This window comes from Catharus ustulatus, chromosome 10 (assembly GCF_009819885.2).
Source record: "Catharus ustulatus isolate bCatUst1 chromosome 10, bCatUst1.pri.v2, whole genome shotgun sequence".
Classification (NCBI taxonomy): domain Eukaryota; kingdom Metazoa; phylum Chordata; class Aves; order Passeriformes; family Turdidae; genus Catharus; species Catharus ustulatus.
In genome coordinates, this window is record NC_046230.1 from 9,024,379 (window position 1) to 9,039,967 (window position 15,589).

At 44.8% G+C, this 15,589-nt stretch overlaps 1 protein-coding gene across 2 annotated transcripts; it reads right to left on the bottom strand.

The window, feature by feature from the left end:
* Positions 1–54: 54 nt before the first annotated feature.
* SCG2 (secretogranin II) lies at positions 55–5,865 on the bottom strand. Of its 2 annotated transcripts, none has more exons than XM_033068997.1 (2): positions 5,770–5,865; positions 55–2,403 (listed from the first exon to the last, which is right to left on the bottom strand). In XM_033068997.1, the coding sequence occupies exon 2, from the start codon at positions 2,387–2,389 to the stop codon at positions 521–523; it is 1,869 nt and encodes a 622-aa protein (XP_032924888.1). In that variant the 5' UTR covers positions 2,390–2,403; positions 5,770–5,865; the 3' UTR covers positions 55–520. The 2 variants fall into 2 exon arrangements, with proteins under 2 accessions (XP_032924888.1, XP_032924889.1); XM_033068998.2 differs by lacking the exon at positions 5,770–5,865 and adding an exon at positions 4,223–4,505.
* Positions 5,866–15,589: the final 9,724 nt, after the last annotated feature.

Here is a 15,589-nt window from a genome sequence, read left to right on the forward strand (position 1 = left end):
TAAAAATATGTTTCCAATTAGTATGACTTTATCAACTGTCACAAAGAAACACAGTCGATTGTCCAGAAATAATTTATTCATCAACAATAAAACACTGAATAGAAAAAGCCTTGTAAATAAAACTATATATATATATAATGCTTTATTTTCTTTATTTGATACTGCACAAAAACCACTACAGACAGTAACAAAATAATCCAATTAATCTTAAAAATTTCAAATTATAGTTGTCACTCTTCATTTATCGTGTTTTATTAACAATGCAAAGGTCATTTGTTTACATATTATACTTTTACTTGATATCATTAAATTTTTTCTTAAAACACTTGAAGCAATTTGTTGTTTGCCCCATAATTTATAACATATATCAATAAACAATATAACAGCTCTGAGAAAGATATGCAGACTGTTCAATGGTAAATAGTCTACCATAGGTTGTTTAGTGGGAGAGCAGGAATAAATCACAACTGAATTGGGATAGAAGTCAACACATTGAAGAGAAATAGTACTTGGGGAACAATCACATGTTTTCCATTGCTCGCTTGGTAATGTGATCTCTTTCAAGCTCTGATTTCTCCTGTTTGAGGTACTCCAGCACCTTTGCCAGCATATCCTCATCCAGGTACTGCCTGCTTTGTGTGTCATCAGCTTCCCCGGCCATGGAGAGCCTTTTGCTGAGCGAGGCCAGCTTGGCAGCCTCCTGTGGAGCCAGCTGGTTTAGGTGCTCTCGGATGGCCTGCTCCAGGTGCTCCTCGTCCTGCAGGCTGCCCTCAGAGGCTGCAGCTCGCTTCATCTGGTTCGTATTGATCACCTCCGGGTACTTTGCCAGCACCTTTGCCAAGTAGTCGGCCAGTTCTTCGTCCTTCTCATTCAGTTTCTCATACTCCGTCTGTCGCCTTTCCAAATCGTTCATCCAGGCAGCTTTGGGGAACAGGTGTCCTTTCAATCTTCTGGGAATGTAAGACAGTCTTGGCAAATCATTTTCTTGATTAAGACGATTTAGTAAGTAGGAGGGATTCTGATTAGCTAAATTGTCATTTCCCAGAAGGCTGACAATATCTTCAATATTGAGGTCTTCAGGTAGATTTTCTGGAATAAGAGGCTGCTTCATGTACCCGTTTTTAGAGTTTATACTATTTTTAAATATATCGCTCTGTCCTAGATTGGTTTCAGTTATCTCGTCAAGGTCTTCTGGGAATTCCATTTCCTGCTCAGCTTCCACCCTTTCGCTCTGAAGCTGCTTTTTTTCTCCAGCTTTCAACATGTCTATTAAATCCTCAGGAGGAATTTGCAAATTCCTTGAGATTTCTATCAGTTGAGCTATAGCCTGAGGATCAAGTTGTTTATCCAAATACATGGATGCTCTTTTTTCCTCAAGTTCTCCTCCAGTCCTTAATTTCCTATTCCCAGCACTACCCATCAGCCTCTTCAGGTAGTAATTCATTAGTTTTGAAACATCCTCTGACACTTGATCTTTATTTTCTCTTCTTATTTCATCCTCGAGGAAGCTGAGTTTTCCTGATCTTTTCATTTCGTCGTCAATCTCCTCTTCGTGTTTATCAATTTCCTCTTTGCTATCTTTTATCTCTTCCTGGGTTTGGCTTTCCACTTTTTCCTCTACGGGATTCCAATCTTCTCCTCCAACCACATCTTCATAGGCGATGTTATTCACTTTATACACATCATCTTCATCATCTGTGTACAATTTCTGGTCCTCATCCAGCCTTTCTTTCTTGTGGTTGGGTGCTGCCATCTTGCCCAGCTCCTGGAACACCGACTCCAGCGTGGCCAGGCTCTGGGGGGTGTACTGCTCCTCCACGATTTCGTTGGTACGCTTGAAGGGACTGTCTCTTGAACTGTCTTCATAGCGCCCAAGTGGCATCTTGAGGTACTTTTGCCACCTCTCAGGCCACTTGTAAGCCTCGTAATCATCAGCAACTCCAGCTGGAAAGTTGTTGTCTGAGCTCAGACCGAAAGGTTTATTCTCCTTTGGGCCAGCTTTGGACTCCTTCTCAGCTTGCCTCAAGGCTTCCAGCATTACCTTGACCCACTGGGACTCATCTTCAGTCAAAGAATCCCGTACACTGTCCGGGAGGTGAAGCTGGTCCTTGCTGTCTCTCTGTGGGAGGAGGTAGGGGACACTTTGATAAGAGCTGTAATCGGGGCTGCTTTCCCCCTTGTTGGTTTGCTTGCGAAGGTCTTCGATGTATTCCAGTGCTTTGATCATGTCGGGGTTTGGGAGCCTTTGTAAGTTTTTCATTGCATAGTCTGGATCTTTCTGAAGCAGCTGGTGCTGCTGGAAGGAGGCTGCATCAACCCAACAGATTAGGACAAAGAAAAAGGTGAGAGCACAGGCTGTTCCCGGCTGGAAGGTTTTAGTTTCTGCCATGTCTAAAATATTTCCTTTAAATAGAGAAGAAGAAGAAAAAAAAGAAGCTGTTAACACATGGAGACAGGCTTAGGAAACAAAGCTATGCAATAAATTTCTTCTCTCTATGCTCCATGTACTTTATGAACACTAACTGTCCAATGGTAGCACCCCAAAGTACAAAATACCAATCCTATATAACTCATTAAATGCTCTTATACATACCTAGATATCATTTTGATCATGAGAACAAACCACATAAATGACAAAATGACAAAATTGTTGTGTGCATACATTTAAATGCTAATATTAATATATATTATATATTAACAAAAATACTAATATTAAAACTACAGACAGAAATATTTTGTGAGATTGCTCCATAAGGCATCTAATTTCATGCCAGGAAAATACTGCTGAATGGTGCTAAACTACAATAAAATTAATGTGATGAAGTGGAAAACATGGCATATAAAATTACTTGCAAGTTTATTTCTGTCAGTACTGATAGTACGGAAGGTATTACTTCCTTTATTTTGCTATTTCATTAAAAAAAGTATTTGTATTACAAGTGAATATCAGTTAATGACTCTATGAGTCATCTTCCTAGGGCAATGATCTCTTATATGAGAGGAAAACTGTAATTTATGCTCAAGATATAAAATAGTTTTACTGAATCCTTTAAAGCAAATCTTGAAAATGAGCTTGAGTAGGTAGGTTCTGTGCGGTGATTTCATTCATTTGCTTATTCATTCACTTCAGCAGAAATTGAATCAGGTCCCAGGACAGGCAGAAACATGACCACTGGCAAATTTGGTTAGAATAGATCAGTAGAAGCCCATGTCTGCCCAGCTTACACCAGACAAAAATAAACTCTGAAACAGAACTGGGAAAAATATGCCTCTGACAGAATTAAGATGATTACAGCATCACTGTGCGTGAGGATACAGCTGCAAAAGCCCAGCCTTGCAGGGAGCTGGGCACCCTCCACACAGCACAGGGGAAAATTGCCTTCAGTCATGCCCTGGGACACGCTCAGGCACTGGTACACTGGGGCCATGGGACAGATCAGACTCTTTTCTGGTCCAGTTACATTAATAAATAGAGTACAATAATGAGAAATGAATGATAAAGATAGAAACTGCTTTCATTAATTGACCTATTTTGGCTCCTTTGGTTTTTGGCTTGTCTCAGCCATCCTGTTGAGACACTGGTGGTTCGTGACAGCCAGAACGAGCTGTGTACACCCGTGTTTACCCTCTGCTGGAGTAGAAAGTGAGCATGAACATGTTCATTACAGCTCACTTGTAGATTTTTCCACTCAGTTTTTGTCCTTAACGTAATGTGACTTAACTAAATAATTAAAGCACTATCAGTTCAGAGAGCTGCTTGTTTTCCCTCCTTCAGTATGCATGAGCAGGCTAACAGGCATAATAGCAAACAATTTCCCCAAACATTTCCGACTTCAAGCCTGGATACATTTGAGCATTGATTTCACAAATGATTAGTTCAAGAGCTGATTAGACGATCCCACTCTCCATTTGCCCTGAGACAAAGCCAACACACTGCTTCATTTTCTGTCACAGAAAAGGCATTAGCCCTGTATATAAATGTATCTCTCCATTTAAAAAAAACAAATAAACAAAAAACTAACCCCACCCAAACATCACCTAATTTTCTATTTCTGTAACAAGTAAGTGAAATTAACACTTTCTTTTTCAGCAAATACCGGTTATTAACAGAGTTCATTTGATTAGCACATGAGAAACTGTCCTTTCCAAGGGGTGGGGGAAGAGACAGTCATTCTATAATTGTCTGCCAAGCACCTCCCACTCACAAAGACCAGGAACTCACCCTCCCTCGCTGCACACAATTTGGATTGTTACAGCCTTTGCAAGAGTTGACAGCATCCCACTAAAATCAAAATATGTGCAGCCAGGCAAAGTTTAGTTTAGTGTTCCACAAGGATGCTGCTCGATTGGGTGTTTCCTGTGCAGGAATAGCAGATCATTGGCTCCTCTCTACATATTTTGTGTGCATTTGCCTCTAGGTCAACTTTTACTTCTAATTTATTGGTAGATGATATTTGAAAGCCTTGTCAAACAGATTTGGTTTCTTTTAAAAGCTGCGAGTTCGGGTCGTAAATCTTGTCATTAAATATAGTGCGCTATCCAAGGTAAGAGGATTCCTCTCAGTCCTTCAGATTTTAATTCCACATTTGCTTTTAAATTGGGACATTTAGCCTGTCTTTAGGAAATATTGTAAACATTCTCTCCTGTGCCTCTCAAAGGACAGTACTCTAAAACAGCTCTTCAGTTTCCAGGTCGATAACTGTGAAGCCAGTCTAGATGGAGAGCATATTTTCTCCTCTATTAGCACCTAACAAACAGGAAAATCACCTTTTAGCCAACAAATGAAGATGAAGAAGCTTCTCTTTACAAAATGAGGCAATCATGATCAAAATTTAACACATACAAAGGCAATACAGACTGAAAAAAGTTCCCTAAAAAACAGACACAGAGAATCTCTCCTTCCTGGGATGTTTCCATGGCAGCAATAATTTTTCTCTCTCATTCTCCTAGGAGTTGTTTCTGATGTGACTCTAATGCTTCCAGTGAAATTTATCTATGAAAACTCACAGGTTTTTCCTATAGATGTGCCCCTGCCCTGAGAGTCTTAGGTGCAACCTGACAGCAGTTTTCCACAGGGAAAATGAATGCATCACGCACTCTTCCTCCCATTTCTCTTTTGCAATAAATAACACGACTGCAGTGAACTTGCCTTGTTTAAAAGCATCTCTGACCCTTTACCCTGTGGAAGGAGCTGAAAACACAAACAAAACAGCAACAAAAGGTAAAAGCCCAAACCCAGAGCAGTTCTAGTGAACATAACGAGTGTTTGCATGCGGACACATCTGGGAAGTGAGTCGGAGGGGGTTTGGATCCGAGGGAACCCCCTGCCCATCCGCTGTAGTGTCGGGACCCGGCATGACCGAGTGCCATCGCTGCCGGGAGCTTCCCGAGCCCGGGCGGTGCTGGCAGCACAGACACAGCGATACAATACCATGCGATATATACAGCCATGGGGGCACGCTCTATAGGGGTGCGTTCCCTCGCAAGACACAGCCGGCTCTTGGTGCGACTTCCCCGCTCTCTCGGTGCCGGATCCCCCTGCGCAGCCTTGGGGCTCCACGGCGCCGGCATCCCTGCATCCCTTACATCTCTTACATCCTGCATCCCTGTATCCTTACAACCTTTACATCTCTTACATCTCTTACATCCCTGCATCCTTACATCCCTACATCCGTGCGTCCCTTACATCCCTGCATCCGTGCATCCCTGCAGCTCTCCATCCCTGTAGCTCTCCATCCCTGCATCCCCGGGCCAGCCCGCCGGCCCTACCTGCGCTGCCGCCGCTCTCCGCTCCGCCGCCTTCAGCACCGGGACAGCGCCGCTTATACGGCCCCGGAGCGCGTCACGGGCGGCCCCGCCCGCACAGCCCGCACTGCCCGCCCGGAGCCGCGGGCGGAGCCGCCGCGCCCGGAACCGGCACCGGCACCGACACCGGCAGCGCGAGAAACAGCGGGACAAAAGTGACAGGGGAGAAAGGAGAAAAGCAAGGCGAGGAGAGGAAGAAGGGGGAAAGGGAAAAAAGGTTTAAAAAGAAATAGAAAAAAAAAAGAAGAAAAAAAAAAGGAAAGAAGAGGCAGACCTGATACAGCCTTCTGCTTCGCAGCTCCCACAGGCTGGGAGGAAGGGCTGGTACACCCGACGCACACCTCACAGGCAGGGCTGTGGGGCAGGAGCAAAGCTGGGCACACGGGGGCTGGAGGGGGTGTGAGCCCAGCTGTGACCCCGCACCCCAGGGTCAGTGTGAGTGTGCCCGGCTGTGCCTTGCCTTGGCAGCAGACAGCCTTTCAACAGCTATGGCCAGCAGGGCTTCTCAATTTTTCCTCTTTAGCTCACTGGCTGAGCTATTGTGGCACATTTCTGGCTTTGTCACAGGGCAGGGATAGTTCATGGCACCTGTGGCCTTGTCATCAAGTGTAGGAGGCCCTGGAGCTCCGGACCATGGAGGGATGGGTGCTCCAGAGGGAGGGGGCTGAGGGAGAAGGACACCCCTCCACTGTTCATCTGAGGTAGATGGAAAATCTGAGGCATGTTGGGGAAAGATAAGGCAGAAGGCTCCTCCTGCCCCAGCAGCCCCCATCCCAGCCTGTGTGCTCGGGCTCTGCCCGTGCCTGTGGCATGGGACAGGGCCAGGCTGGCACTCCTCTGGATGGGGATGGAGGAGAGAGGCACTGCCCATCCCTGGCACCACTGCCAGCACTGCTGGAAAGGCCCTCACGCTTTCACCTCCATTCGCAGGGCTCTAAAAGAGCAATGCTTGCACGGCTGCATCAGTGGGGTGAGTAAATACCACCATGCCATAAATCACAAAATACATGATGTAACACATGGCTTCAGCTGATGCTCAGACTTTTAGCTTCTTCCCTCTGCTTCCTTTCCACTACAGAAAGGTTGTTTTACTTTGGCTTTTAAATAAGGATTCCTTTCCCTAAAAATAAATCTTTCCTGACAATTTTGACCTTTTACAGCACAAAATGCAAAAAAACCTAGGATGAATGTACCTTCCAAGCCAATAAACATTATAAAATTAAATTATTGTAAGAACAGTAAGCTAGAAATAATTGTAGCCATGAACAGACAACAAGATAATCCTGCTTGCATTTGCTGCAGTTGACATGGAGATCTGGAAATAGAGATCTTATTTCACCTCATGTAGTTTTATGAGTAAAATACAGTATCAGTTTTTGTGTTGAACTCTTCAGCAACAGCTTTATTCTGGCCCCAGATTCCATCCAACACACTCACTTTCATTACCAGACCCAGGAAGAAAAGAGCCAAAAGATATTGCATTAGGGCCCGCGGTAGCAGCCCCGAGGAAGGGGAACAGAAAGGCATTGCTGCATAAGCAGAGGGCAAGGTCCAAGTGCCCTCTGAGCAGCTGGGAGCTGTATTGCTGAACACCACATCCCCTTCAGCAGGGCTCTGAATGCCCACAAAACACAGCTCTGCAGACACTGCTGTCACTCCTACACCTCTGTCCACGGACAGAATACTCAATGTAATCACAACCAGCAAACAAAATAACAACAAAAACACCCAAAGAAAATTTCTCAGTTCAGACTTTCAGGAATTTTCTTGTGCTTCTGCAGGTATTTCCAACAGGCTCCTTTGCATTCTATCACCAAATGACTAATACTTTGGGAGAAAATTCTTTCCCATTAAATCATCCTGTTGAAACTCATCCATCTATCCCTGATCTTCCGCACTGGAGCGCTTTTCAGACAACCCAAATTATTTGGCACATGAGCTAGATTCCATCCTCCTTAACCACTCACCTCAGATTTACAGCATATAAAGTCAGGCAGACACTTGGCTTAGGTCTCTGCTGTGGCTATTCTGGGTTCAGTGGATAAAATTTTCCAAAGGCTCTCTACAATTCATCTGTCAATTTTACTCCATATCAAAAAGCGTTGCCTGGACTTTGTGCTTACGATTGATTGCATCCACACAGCCCTATAAGGAGGGCCTTACTGAATGTACTTTTTTTGGTTGTATTGAATGTACAGCATTCTTTTCCTCAGAATGAGTCATGCAACAGAAAATTGGATCTCTTCTGTCATCAGAAGTTCCATGGCATTTTATCCAAGAGTAAGATCGCATCACAGCATCTCTGAATTTTAGGAAATTGCATTAGAATTAGCTCAATATCATCTGCTTAAGCAAAGGAGCTGGGTAATCTTGTTTTTCTGAGTGAATTTTGACCATGCTGCGTCCTTTTGTGGATGCTGGGAGCAGCCCAGCTCTATCCGCAGTGATTTCTCTGAACAGCTTGCCTTGTCACATGCTCTAGCTTACCTAGTCATGCATCATGAGAAGATAAAAGTTAATCAATCAACCCTGCACCTTGCAGCAAAAGGCTTTTATTTCATTCCATGCAAGAAGGAGGGCATGGAGTTGGGAGGGGAACCTCACTGCAGCAGAGGCCAGAGGGTTCCAGCCCACTCTGTTTTGTCATACCCTACTGGAATATCATAATCCCCACAGTGTCAGTGGAAAAGAAAAGTCAGGAAACTTGTCTGGCAAAGGGCCTTGGGTCACACCAGCACCAGTGGGGTGATGCTGGCCAGAGCCACAGCTGTTCATGGACTGTGGCCTCCCACGACCATCCCAGCAGAAACAAGGAGCAGCACATTTGTCTGGCTGCTGGGCCCTTTTCTGAACACCAGAATGGTTTGCACTTCTGCAGCTCTAGCTTCCTCCTCCTCTAATTGGTGCCACCAAGATCAGCACTGCTTAAAAATAAAGGGTTGTGTCAATATTGATTATTTCCCTCCCTTCTTCTGTTTCTAGCAGCAACTAAAAATAATTTACAATTCATTACAGACATGACATCTCCTGCAGAATAAATGCCATTGTCACATTTAAAATTCAGTCCATATCTGACTTGAATATCTTCATTTACTCTGTATATAATGAGAAAGAGGAGGTTTTCTTTCCTCAGAAAAAGCTCATATGCCATCACAGATACAGATTATATTACATTATTTTAATTTTAAAATACTTGAGCTCTGCTTGTGTCCAACATCAGACTTGTCATTTTCTGCTCATTTTGCATGCTTGAAAGATCAATCATATTTGTATGCAAATATTTTTGGTCTCTCTAAATTTAGTGCAGAATAAATGGCTCAAATTTCATTTCCAAAGCCATAAGGGGAGGGATAAATACAGCATTGTAAGGAAAAAGAAGGGTTTTGCAGTTTTTAAGCACAGTCCTTTGAAAGCAGGGATGTCAAGGCAAGTGTCCACTGGCTGTAGATCACTGCTGAATAAAGCGGGGCTCTATTCAACACTGCAACGAGATTAAGCAGGTTTAGCACCAGCCTGCCCTACACACCTCGCTGAGGGGACATTTCAAGAACAGGAAAAGCCAAGGAAAAAAGAAAAAAAAACAAATCAGGACTTTTATCCAATATTTGCTAGTTCAGGATTTCAGGCTGCCTGCTTCTAAAACACCTCTCTGCCGGGGGGCCTCAGGCAAGGCTTGGCTGCACGGGGTGTGCCCAGCGCTGGGGAGTGGTGCTGGCCATGGGAACCATCACTTCAGCTGCAGCTCTGCACCAGGCTCACCTCAGGCTCAGGGTGCCACAGCTGCTTGCAGTCCTTCCCTGGGGCTCTGTCACCCCTCCAGAGCCTCTCCAGGGACTGCTGGGGGAGCCCAGCCCTGCTGCCTCCCTGCTGCTCCCTGCCCAGTGACCTGCACTCACTCTGGGGGGCCTGAAGCTTGGGATAATCCCATGGGAGACAGCCCCTGCTCAGGGCAGGGAATGGGATCTGTCAGCTCAGACAGGGCCAGAGGGGCAGAGAAGCCCAGGCTGGAAGGAGCTGCAAAAGCAGCAGATGAATCAACAAGGAAAGAGTTTACTTGTTCCAGTACAGCAGCCTCCACTTTGAGTACCCTGCACAGGAATAGCAAAACACCAACGGATTAAGGAATATATGCCTTCTCATAGAACCACCAAATTATTTTTATCTCCAGGCCTCCCACACACATACTCACATATTTTCTCCTGTGGAGTTTCAGGGCTTTTCACAAGCCCGTGACATCTGCTTACCAACATTTGGTGTAAAAATATCGATATCTGCTCTGCATAGCTGTTCTGAGTGCTACATTTACCAGCCAGTAAAGATCAAGAGTCTCCTGGGAGCTGGCTGGATCAAACTGTCATGATTTCAGCACTGCTTTGCGTCACACAGCAGAATTTAAAGTCAAAACACAGATAGTTCAGGGAGGAAGACAATGTGAAGCCCTGAGTCATACCCTGCTGAGGGTGAGGAGAACAGATTAATAGACAGCAAACATGAATGAAACTGAAGGGCTCATTTAGTCATGCGGTTGCTTCTGAAACCCAAAATAGGATTTATTTTTAGTCCTCGGGCATGAAAAGAGGATTTCTTTGCACTTTGCCAAGGAGAAGTTGAGAAAAGAGTTTTAATTAGCGCGGGGCAGGCTCCCCTTTGCCTTGACACCCCGAGGGGCTCGGCTGCAGGGCTGGTTGTGCTCAGCTGATGCTCACAGCCTGCTCTAACAACTCATCATCCACGGGATGCTGCACGACCAGCAGCTGCCAGCATCATTCAGATGTGGAAGAGGCAGCCTTTACTCCAGCCCCAGCCAACTCTCCTTTGCTAGCTGAGTCAAAACAGTCTGCTTGTAGCCAGGTGGGGTTTGTTTGGGGAGCTGTGCCACTCCCCACTGCTGGCTCATGGGGACAGGAGACAAAGCAACCATGTCTTGGCAACCGGAGAATCTGCACAGGTTCACCCCAAATCATTGCAGAATGAAACCCTTCAGAGCAGCTGTGACAACAAGCAGGAGCAGCCAGCAAAACCGGTTTGCCTGTGCTTTCCCAGTGCATGGCACCTGCTCACGTCAAGGTCCTCAGCTGGTGTCAGTGCCAGCCTGGGTACTGGCCACCTTGGGGTGTATGGTGAGCCAGGATTGCCCTTCAGTGATGTTTCCTCAGGAGAGAACACACAAGTTTTACACAGGAGAGAAAATGTTTGTACAACAGTGATCTGTACACACATTTATGTGAGTTTTCATTTTAAATAGAGAGAAGTGCTTTCACAGCTGTGCATAAGATTAGGTTCATTATTTAGTCCTCTGCTAAATCATTCAGCAATTCTGCTCTGTAGAAACGTCATGATCTTGGGGCTAAGTAATTTCTATTCCTTACTTACATTAAAGCCTCATTAATTTTTACATTAATCACGCATAAACATGAAGAAGCTCTGCAATTTTGGATCTCCATGTCTCTGGCAGAAAAGTGTCTATTTGTTATCTGCTGCCATTGTCTGACAACAGAGGATGGGGTTCAGAGCAAAATTGCCACTCCAAATTAACACTTCTGTGCTTCTTCTTTTTTTTTTTTTTGAGAGTCCAACCATTCCCAAAGCACAAGCCAACATGCTGGCATTATTGCACGTGGGCAAAGGTTCTTCCATCCCCGAGCCATTAGGGCAACAGGTGCTTTAGCAGTGGAGCATGTGAGGATTTATGTGCTAAAGCTAGGAGGGCAAAAAGCCATCTCTGCTCCATGCCATAAAACATTATCACAATTTTCTCGTGCATTGTCCTTGCCAGGGTCATTTGTTTCACTGGTTTCATTGCAGCCCTTTTTGTGGCTATAGGTTTGTCCTTTGCTCAGTACATGTGTGCATGAATTCCAACCCTATTGCCAGAGCAATTTATACAGATCTGGGTCAAAATCACATCTAGTATTTGGTCAAGAATGTGACAAAAATAGGCAAAAGAGACTCAGTACAAGGCACAGCACAGAGACAGGGTTATAGAATTTCGCCCTTCTACAAGAAAAGAGCAAACAATTTTATTTGTTAGCTCATGTGGACAAGGCAAAAGCAAAACCACTTCATGCCATGCCCTTCTTAAAAAACATATACTAAATTAAAAGTTTAGTCAACATAATTATGAGTGATTGCATCAGAAAGAGAGCAAAAAAATAATGTCTTCCCACGTGGTTATGGCTATTAGCATTTGTAACATCAGCATCAAAGCAGAAATCTTGTTGTTTTAGGATTCAGCTGTACTGACTTTGAATTTCAGGATACAGACCCAGGGAGAGCTGGCTGGCTTCAATGGCAGCTTCCCTAGTTGAGTGGCTGTGAAGGCAAGTGCAGAGCCTCAGTGCAAAAAGCAGAAGAGATGCAGGTTAATCATCTACCCCCCAGTGCTGCAGGCTGTGCTCAGGAGTGAGCACAGAACCAGCAGGGCCCACTGACCTACTGACACCCACTGCTGGGTGGTGAGGGCTTAATGCCATCAAACAGACGAGCAGGAGGCAGACTCTGGACAGCAGGAGACACAGAAATCCAACAGTGTGATCTGTGAGCTGCACAATTCCACAATGGGCAAGTGTACTTGGAAAGCCACCGTGCTCCATCCAGCATGGGATGGGGTGGGAGCCACAGGGTGGGAACAGCTGGATACAACACAGCATCCATGCTCTGCAAATATTGACAGCTGTCAACATCTCTAATTTGCTTTTTCTTATCACTCAGCCATGAAAAGGTCTCTTGGGGCAGGAAAAAAACTGATAGGCTGCTCCCTTCTCTGGCAAAAGTCAAAATAAAAGTGGTGACACTGTTTCTCCAAACAGGCTCCAGTCTACAGGACAACTAGTGACATTTCTGCAAGCTGGGAAGAACATTTGTTTGGATGTCCAAACTGTTTTAGATAGCAGTCTCACATCTCTCTCAGCTCTAAGAGCCTTGACTGGCAAGTAAAATCCATATAATCAGGTGAAATGCTGTGATTTTCCCCTAAGGTAAATACTTTCTGTCTTACATAGCTTATCGGTAAGTGCCTGAGATGGATGGCTGAGTGTCCTTCCCAGCCCTGAGGCTCCTGCTCGGGAGGGCACATTTTTCACCAAACTTGTAGCTGGTGCCTTTATTTTGAAGCAGTTCTGCTGCTGCCACTGTGCTGCAAAACATCACCCCGGGTCCATCCTGCCAGCATCAGGACTGCAAAACCCAAAAAGCACAGCCCTGGAGCTGCTCACAGATGCAACCTGCATCCTCAAGGACTCAGTGGCCATCTTCCAAAAACACACCAGGTATCCTGTCATCTGTTCCTACTGCATTCAGCATGATGCTGCATCTCATAGAGGTGTTCTGCTCTCCCAAAATAAATGGTCTGAAATTCAAGACAAAAGCAATTCATTGCAGCTGTTTAAACTCAGGTCACAAAGCCCTCAAGGAGCTGCTGTCAGCATCATCCTGAGCATGGCTCACAGTGCTCCTGTGTGGATGTGGGTCACAGGGAGCTCTTTGGCCAGCTGTGGGTTCCCACTAGTGTACCTCAAAGATGGACCAAAAGGCCAGGTGCTCTGCCTGGCACTGGAGATCATGACTGAAGAACAGAATGGATTACCTGTCCATGCCAGGAGGTTTCCACCACCTGTTGCAGATGTAATATCGATGAGGTTCTCAACTGTACATGACCATTTCATGATGCTATTGTATGAAAAACACACTAACAAACCCAAACCCAGCCATTCTGGGTTGCTGATGCTTGCTTTTGACCAATCTGTTTGCTGAGGTGGGTTCTCCCTGGTTTCCCCCAGTGTGCTGGTGCCTGTTGAGGCAGGTGTGTCCCCATGGTGTCACGCTGTGCCTCTCTGACCATGGCTGCAGGAACTTTGTGAAGCCCCTGCTGGCTGATTCTCACCCTGATGCACAAAGGTCCCTTTCTCACTCCTCATCCTCTCTTCTGCAAGGACCTGGCAGTGCCTGGCAGTACAGACTTGGTCCTGTGCCGAAGCAGAGCCCCTGAGCTCCTGGGAAGGACATCAATCCCATCTCACTATATTTTTTGAAGAACAAAGGTATTTTGTTGGGACAGGAAGAAATGGGAAGGAAGGAAGGACTGTAACGTGAGGAGACACAGCAGGAGTTGGTAAGTGAAGAGAGCAGCCAGCTGCCAGGGATGCAGCTGCAGTGCCTGAGCCAGCAGAGCACAGAGACCAAACCTCCTCTGGAAACCACGGACACAGGCTCCTAACTGGGAAGAACAGATGGTGCAGGAGCTGAGGCAGGAATACTGAGTCTCTCCTGGAGGGTCTGTGCCAAGGAGGTGGGACCAAAGGGTAATTAGGCTGATGAACAGTGACATTAAATGTATGAAATGAGGCTTACAATGTAAGAGAATTCTTAGGAAAAATTAGTTGAAGAGAGAAGCATAACAGAGTAAATCCCAGCTCAATTAACCTGCAGGGAAGCAGAAATACAGAACCTGCTCCCAAAAGTACATCCATATAAAAACTCCAGTATGTTTCCTGATTTTTACCCACCAAGCACATATATGAATTCTAGCGACTTATTTGCTTTTAAAAAGCAGTAAACCCATAGGATTCAAAATATATGCTTCAGTTGTAATGAGACCAGATATATTTGGAATATGCACAAAATTAAATACATATCTAAGTGCTTTGAGCAACAGTGTTTGCTGAATGAGAGCCCTTAACCATGATTTTTAATTAGTATTGACAAAAACCTTAATACTAAGTTTATGTTGTTACTTCTCACAGCTGCATAGACAGCCAGGGCTCAGAGACCATCTATCGACAGCAACACCCAGACAGCATCAACCTGGAAACCAAACACAACTGCAGAGGCTTCTCTGTGCCACTGGCACCAGACAAAGCAAAGCAAAGCAAAGCAAAGCAAAGCAAAGCAAAGCAAACCAAACCTATTTTCATAATTATTATAACCAAGTCCAACCAGTCCTTTTACAAAACAATGACACTTCAGGAGAAGAGATCCAAAAAAACACCAAGCAAGCAAGTGAAAAAATTTCAGGCGGACAGAGTATAAATGAAGCCTGCAAATTTGATTGCTCTCTTGATCATTGAAAACAATACCTACAAAGCTGCCCACAATCCACTGATAACTGTGGTATCTTCCCATGGCTATATTGCCTATTAGCTTAAGACTATTCTGACCTACAGAGTAGCTACTGAATTCATACTTTGTATTGTGCTGAAGTAAGTCTTAAATTCATAAAGCAACATGAATTTTAATAATGCTGAGCAAGTCTTGCCTGACATATCAGCTGCATTGGCTTAAAAAAGATGGATCACCAAATACCACAGTATATAACCACATGGGCAGAAAATTGTACACACCCTGAATAGGTGGTTTGATCAGATTTTTTTAGCCAGAAAAGCAATGCAAGCAAAGCAATTCAGGCTAAGCAGTTTTCTAAGTCCCTAAATCCTTACATAGCACAGACAAAAGTTCTGAGATGACCCTGTGCCTTAATGAGGTCTCTGAGTACTTCAGGTGCTGTAAATCATTCCTCTCCAAACCTTACTTTCAATTGCTTTGTGACTATAGAGGTCTTGCAAAGTAGTTGCCACTCCTATACATTTCTTTCTGCTTCATTTAGAGACTACCAAGGTACTTTAAAATAATCTGGAGCAGCTGTGATATAGAAACAATCCCAGCTGCAAAATAGCATCCTAGAAAGAACCAGGAGTGCTTGTTTTGCGTGGTGACATCGAGTACATCCACTCTCTTGCACAGACAAAGAAGGCAGACATGACTGTAATTAAGAGCAAGTATAGCACTT